The 7,025-nt window shown below is 38.1% G+C and overlaps 1 protein-coding gene across 18 annotated transcripts in view; it reads right to left on the bottom strand.

Annotated features, from left to right (window-relative positions):
- BBX (BBX high mobility group box domain containing) overlaps positions 1 to 7,025 on the bottom strand; it is a 140,080-nt gene that overhangs the window by 16,732 nt on the left and 116,323 nt on the right. For all 18 annotated transcript variants that reach the window (XM_048965861.1, XM_048965852.1, XM_048965823.1 and 15 more), the window contains 2 exons: positions 3,133 to 3,330; positions 2,275 to 2,467 (listed from right to left, as the gene is read on the bottom strand). In XM_048965861.1, coding sequence (XP_048821818.1) covers positions 2,275 to 2,467; positions 3,133 to 3,330 — 391 coding nt within the window. The remainder of the gene's footprint in view (positions 1 to 2,274; positions 2,468 to 3,132; positions 3,331 to 7,025) is intronic.

The raw sequence follows: 7,025 nt of genomic DNA, 5'->3' as shown, positions 1-7,025 counted from the left end.
ACAAATGATCCCCTGGCACAGGATATCATAAAAATACACCGCACCAGAATTACGCGCTGACAATCAACATCAGTCATTGAAGCAGATGGACCTGGGAGAACTCCTTTGCAGCTTGCCTTTTAAAATGCATGCAAAAGAACGTCACCGCCTGTTATCTAATTTCTCGAGTCAGATTCTATTATTGTTACATTATGTGTCACTTTGAGCAGTGAAAATCTGGAGCCTAATTCTTACTTACACAAAGGCTACTTTGATTGCACTTTGGCAGAGCTACAGTCTCCACAGTAACGTAGGTACCGACATGCTTTGCACACCTGTAGTGCAGTGAAACGGCCTTGGTACAAAATGCAGCTCAGGATCACAAGTGCTTTAACTACGGCACACACAAGGTAACCAAAGCTAAACAAACATTCAAATGACAACCATGCTGTCACTTCCAGACAAGCTCTAATTACATTTAGACAGGACTCCGGCTTCTGAGGTCCAAGACTGTGTAAAATTATATAATAATTGAACTTAGACTCTGAAAAGAACACATCAAGCAAACTTCCAATGCTATTCTTCTCATTTCTAGTTATTCAGAGATAAAGAAGTTGCACAGATAATAAACAGTCAATGGAGTAGAAGTTAGAGAAGCATGCAGCCCATCAGATTCAGGTTTCTGTTTTGACTTCCATTTGACAAGTCTGTAAGAGACCTATGGCAAAGTTGTTACTTGGGAAGAGTTTCCCTTTTCATTTTCCCTAGTGATAGAAGCCGGAATTTGCAACAGTTGCTAGACATTTGCTGGTTTGGTGTTTTCAGGCCTCATGGAAGGTGCCACACTGCTCTAACTGCATGATGAGATGACAAAATATGGTTGTAGGTAAGGAAGACCCAAACAGAAGGGTAAGTAAAACATTGGTTCAAAACATTATTTTTAATGAGGAAAAATGAAGGAGAAAAAGCTTTTAGAAAAACAAAGAGGACATCATCACAACTAAGTGAATCTTAGTTATGTAACTAAGTCACTCTTGTGCTGCTCTTCTCACAGCATTACTGGAAATCAATGAAACCACAAAGATGCAAATGAGAGCAGAACTCAGGACAGTGCTTCTCCAGGTTTCACTTCGTGGCTTGCAGCCATGGAAAATGACAGAAACAAGTTCATACCTTTGCAGTCTTGATAGCAGACTGCTGTTTTGCAAAACTGGGAGAAAAGTCTGGGCTGACTGTAGTATGAAAACATTTCCCACTTGAAATGCTATTGTGTAAGCAAGGTAACAGCTTCAGCAGAGAAAAGGTACCAGGCTGAGTTCATCAGAATTTCTTTCTTGGTGCCTTTCAAGCTTCTAAAAAAGTCAGTGTTTCACAAGTCTGAATACAGGACTAGATTGCCCAACAGGGGGCACAAGATTAACAGTAGGTTGTGAGGTTGTGAATAGCGTTCATCAAACGCTGCTTTGTGGTTTCTTAGGTAGCCAGTAATCTGTTACCTTCCAATTGCTCAGGTTGTGATGGTTTCAGACTGGCCTAGATTTCCTTACTGACTTTCCACTATAGCAAAGGATATAGGCCATCGTATCTCCAACAGGTGGGAGCACATCAAAGGACAATACTGGATAATTAAGAGCTAAAGACAACTTGCTGCCATTCATTTCCTCCCACCACAGGTCTAGAATGCAAGATCTGACTGTGCCGGCTGAACCGACCCAACAGGCCTAAGAGATCTGTGCATTCTCCATATTATCTGTGTGGATGGCCTAATTCTAAAACTGAGAGGACCAGACCAAAGTAACATGACTTTCCAACACTCAGAGCTGTTCTGCCCTCAGGACATTCTGCAGATGCTTTTCCTCCTACACAGCGAAGGACAAGAGTAAAAATAACAAGCAAGCTTCATTCAGTCATGCTCAGTAAAAAACTGTGCTAAAGTTACACGAAATTCTCTGCGCAGTCTTAGGCCACAGAGACATAGAAAACAGTGTGCAATAGCTGTTTAAATCTATCATCTGACAAATGGTGACTGAAAATTAGAAACTCTCCATTGTTAGCATCTCAAAGAGCGTATTAAGTGGTTTATACACAAAATCTGGGAGACAGGTTTACGAAGGAGAATAATTTTACTGATTACTGAAATAGACTACAGTGTCATGTAGGTGTCGACTTAACACTGGGAAGCCAGTGGTAGAAAACAGAGAAAGCAGTGGAGGAGGAAGCACAGGCCAAATTAAACACTATGCAATTCACGCGCTTTCTGAACATTCTGGCATCAAAGAGAAAAGAAAATCATACCTGTGTACATTTTCCATTGCTGCTACCTCTGCCAGAGCAGCTAAGCTAAAAAATGCAGACACTGCTGGCATATCTGATGTAATACTATGATTTTCTTGTGTCTCTGCATTTCCGGAGCATTCACTGTTGCAATCCATTTCTGCACTTGACGCTTTTTGAAGACTGCTCTGTGGAAGATCTTTTGGCTTTTCCTCTGTAACAAAAGAGAGTTAAGCTTGCAAGTCTAGCTCTTACACTCATAGCAGCACACTGAGGTACTGACCAGTCCAATGTTAACAGAAACTTCACCATTAGGACTTCAATTTTGCTAGTAAAATTAATTCATGCTGCAACCTCTTCTGAACCAAGTTAATGACTGAAGCATACAAACGTTTATGAAACAGTTTACTGACTTTGGATTCGGCTAAACTTGATCCTCCAGGTCAGTCAACAGAGGTTGTGTCTCTGTGTATGTTTAAGATAAAAGAAGTCCTGAAAGATTATCTTAACCACTGAGGCTTTTGCACTGCTTGTCATACCACAGAATTGTTTTTATGTCATATTACTAAGTGCGCTATGATTACTTTGCTGAGCTGGAAAGAAAGTATGAAATGTAACTGTTTTTCATTTCTCTTTGTAATCAGTTCTTAGAAAAATACCAGGGAGACAGATGTGGGCAATCAAACAGATGGAGTTGGCCATTAAGGATGTAACCATTTCACAGTTGATCGATATCTGCATTTTATAGAATGATCTTTCTGAGCAGGTCTGAGAACATGCTGGCTGAACAATACTTTCCTAGTTAGTTGCTTGTGCTCTAATATCATCCCCTACTATACAATTTTAACAAAATTTAAACTTAAACTACCATTTCCTTACCCAGTGTCCCTCCTGCTGGTGACACGCGACCATCTGCTGTTCGAACAAGATGAGTGATCTTAGTTTTCCTCGCTTTCCTTTTCTGGCTTCCAACTAAAGGCTCATGCATCATCGCTGGCTCTGGAGTGTTTAGGGCAGATAAACAAATTTTATTCCTCCAGGCAAGCTCAATGGGATTTCTGTCTTCTGAGAGTATGGCTGAAAAAGAACAAAAATAAATTAATCAACATTTAAGATACAACTCCTGGCTATTCTCATTTAACATTATTAACATATGTAAATATCTACGTAACGTACTAAGCTTTTCCTCACAAGTAGTCAGAGCACAAATCAAGGCAAAATATCATCTTGATCCTGCAGGGGCTTGCAAAGGAATAGTAACATAAGATTTCCTAGGAGGTTCAAATTTTTAACATTTGCAAAGCAAACTGTGAGACAGGAAGTAGCATTTCAGTTTGAGCACGTTATCAGACAGCGTACAACACTCTACAACAGAAGATACCAATATCTAATACCAGTAGCTAACAGACAAACACATTTAAAGAACAATAACAGCTAGGGTCCTCACATAAACTTATCTTAGCTCATAGCCAGACTCACAAATGGCATTCAGGAATTCCTGAATAACCCTCACACTTCTCTTTCAAGTCACTCTATTTCACCTCTTTTAAGCAGAAGGAAATGCTGCCTTCTACAGAACAATAAAGCTTACAGAAACCTAAAGGCAGCAAATACAATAGCCAAGCTAGATCACTCAAATACAAGAATGCTTAAAAAAAGAAGAAAAGAAAACAAGCACATGACAGAATACTATAATTACTACAATGGGATCACTGCCTACATAAAGTGAGAGTACAAACGGAACTGTTTGAAATTCTTTCAACAGTACCAGTGTTGACATTTCAAAGCAGCTTTCCATCATGAAGTGGAACACGATGACAGATTTTCACCTGACTAGACACTAACTTCACTCTTGTTCATGCAGAAATTGGTCAGACACTAACTTAAGATTCCAAAGTCTGAGATCAGCATACAGTCATAAACTGCCTGCCATTTCCAGTGATTTAATAAACCACACTGCTGATACCACAGGATTTCACAAGATCATAAATTCAGTCTGGTGAAGATTTTCTCCTTTGATAAAAGCATTACCTCATTTGTGCTTACAGAAAGATAGGGTTAGCAAAAAAGGGAATGCCCAGGTCATTTCTTAGAGGCTTCCCTAGACTATTTTGAAACTGAGAGCACTCATGACATCTTCATTAAGTCCACAGGTTGCTTTTCTCCCAGATGCACTGCCTCCTAAATGATTACATAATTTTTCCTAACATCCATATCTCGTCTTTTCTGTGCATTTTCAACTCCTCATTTTCTTTACTACTCGTCAGGTTACAGCTCATCTCTTTTTAACACTCATTTATTTCACAGTTGTTACCATGTCCACATTTCCTCTTCCCCACTGTTTCCTTCAATCTTTGTTCCTATTTGCAAGAAACGTTTAAAACCCATTTATTCACTCTGTGAGTGACAGGACAAGCAAAAAATGACATACGCAAAACTTCAGTCGGAATGCCAGCAACTGCACTTTCAGAAGAGTTAAGCATTGAAGAAAACCAATCTCCTACACTGAGACTGGGAGTATCATGCAGGAGCAACCAAACCTCACAGATCACACACAACAGTCCACATTTCATTTTAATAATATTTACTGTTTAGATATTGGTTAGATACGGCTAATATAAACTCTTTCCTTTCAGTAGCTTCTTTGATTGCTAACTATGAGACTGGGAACAGGCTGAAGAGAACAGCTATAACACAATTTTGTCCTGCAATCCGCTGCCCTTTGCCTTCATGGAAAGGAACTGTGTTTTACTTTTAATGTCTTATAGCAAAAGAATATGAACAGACCTAGTGTATATGTATAAAAGCATCTGGAACTGTTACAAAACTTAACGAATATTCTTGAATCCATCTCTGTGCTTTCCCTCATAAACCATTTTTGGATTTATGCGTGTTTCTTATTTTGAAAAAAGCACAGCACTTCAGTGAGCTTTCCTCAGAGTTTACCCATAAATACTGACACTCTGCAGAGCAGAGTTTGGTTGTAAAACTTTTTCTTTTATTAAAGAGTACATGAGTGATTGCAATAACATCTGTCCAAAAGCAGTACAATTAAGAAGAAGCACTAGTGACTATAAATGCGACTTCCAAGTAATTCAATTTACCTAATAGTGAGATGTTCAGATAAGCTTATTGCACTGACTGGGACCAAAATCTTAATTGGAATGTATAATTAAACAGGCAGCTTTATCTCTAGATTTCTAATTTAGGAATTCAAAAGCGTTGATTATGTATTAATGTAATGGCTTGGTTGTAGCCCAACTGTATTTGTTAATTCTGATTCAGGGATTTGCTCTAATTAGATACTACTTTGACAATGCTGTTTAATTCTAAGGTTGAGTTTATAATGGCTTTAATTTTAGCAATGCAAATTTTTTTATTTTATTTTTTTTAAACATTTGATAAAGCCATTAAAGACACGATTTCAAATAATGAACATCTGAAAGAAAGGAACTTGGGTATGTTTTCAGTTACATGTGTATTATCTTATGAGCTATGCCAGGTCACTGGGAATTATCTCGATCGGTAAATACAATAGACAGTTCTTATTAAAATTCATGTTTTATTTTACACACTGCATCCATCAAAAAACTTCCAGAAAATATCAAGTCTTGAAAGGTATAAAATAAATTAAAAAAAAATTAAAAAAACTTAAAAAGGCAGTAGTTAACATTATTAAAGACATAAAATGGTTAAAAAAAAAAATTGCAACAGATTAGGATAAAGCAGTACGTCATATCTTAAGTGTTTCACTAAGAAACAGCAGAAGGTGACTGACAAATTCAGGATTAAATGTATCCTCTCCCAGTTTTAAGGTAACTCAGTCTTTAAAAGGAGACTTGGAGTCCTCTAGAATTATTCACTTAGCTTAGGAGAGCTAACATTTCACGGTAAAATTGCTGCCATGCATTTTGAATCAGAAAGGAATAAAAATGAAAAGTGAATGAGTGGGGTTTTGTGTTTCTTCCCCCACCCTTTCAGGTGAAAAGAGTGGGTGCTGAAGGGAAGAGTTGGTTTCCTCAAGAGGACTTTTCTACTTTTCTTGGTGGAAGTTAGGTTAAGAGATTATTTCATTGCTTTCTTTACACATTATTTATTCAAACAGAAATCAAACCAAACTCAGAGGAAATTATACAAAATTAAAGGCTCTCAAGAATATTTGCACTGAACTTGAGACGAACAACAGGATGGCAAAGCGAGGTGCAAAGGTCCTCATTCTGCACTGCTTTCAAGAAAATCAGTACCCCGCTGCTTCCACTGACAAAGATGTGTCTGTTTGGATGCTTTAAATCAAGCCTTTGATTCGCAGTGCTGAAATGACAGGGCTAAACAAGTTTAATTCCCTTTTTTTTTTAGTCATTTCTGGAATCCATTTTGTATCCCCCTTCTGCTTCCATGCTCTCCTACCTGCGTGAGCAGTGTAGAACTCAACTAATTTTCAGGAGAATGCTTTCTAGAAATGAAATAAGGTTCTGTTCTACTGTTCAGTCCTACAAACATTTCTGTGATTAGCTTACTACATGACAGTAGAGCACGCAGAACTTGGGGACTATTTTTTGCAAGAGGAGTTGAGCACATGATACGAAAATCTGGTATACTTACATTGTGGTCACAAAAATGACTTAGGAAAAAAAAGCACCTGGAGCTGTATGCCAGATGGTTTCCTGAGCTAGATTTGTTTAAAGTTAGCATGGACCATTTACCCTACTCTGCAGTTCTACAGAGTACATGAAGTCTTCTTATTGCCTCCATCTATGGTTGGTTCTTTCTTG

This window comes from Lagopus muta, chromosome 1, assembly GCF_023343835.1.
Source record: "Lagopus muta isolate bLagMut1 chromosome 1, bLagMut1 primary, whole genome shotgun sequence".
NCBI classification, from domain to species: domain Eukaryota; kingdom Metazoa; phylum Chordata; class Aves; order Galliformes; family Phasianidae; genus Lagopus; species Lagopus muta.
This window is presented reverse-complemented; position numbering and strand designations above follow the sequence as displayed.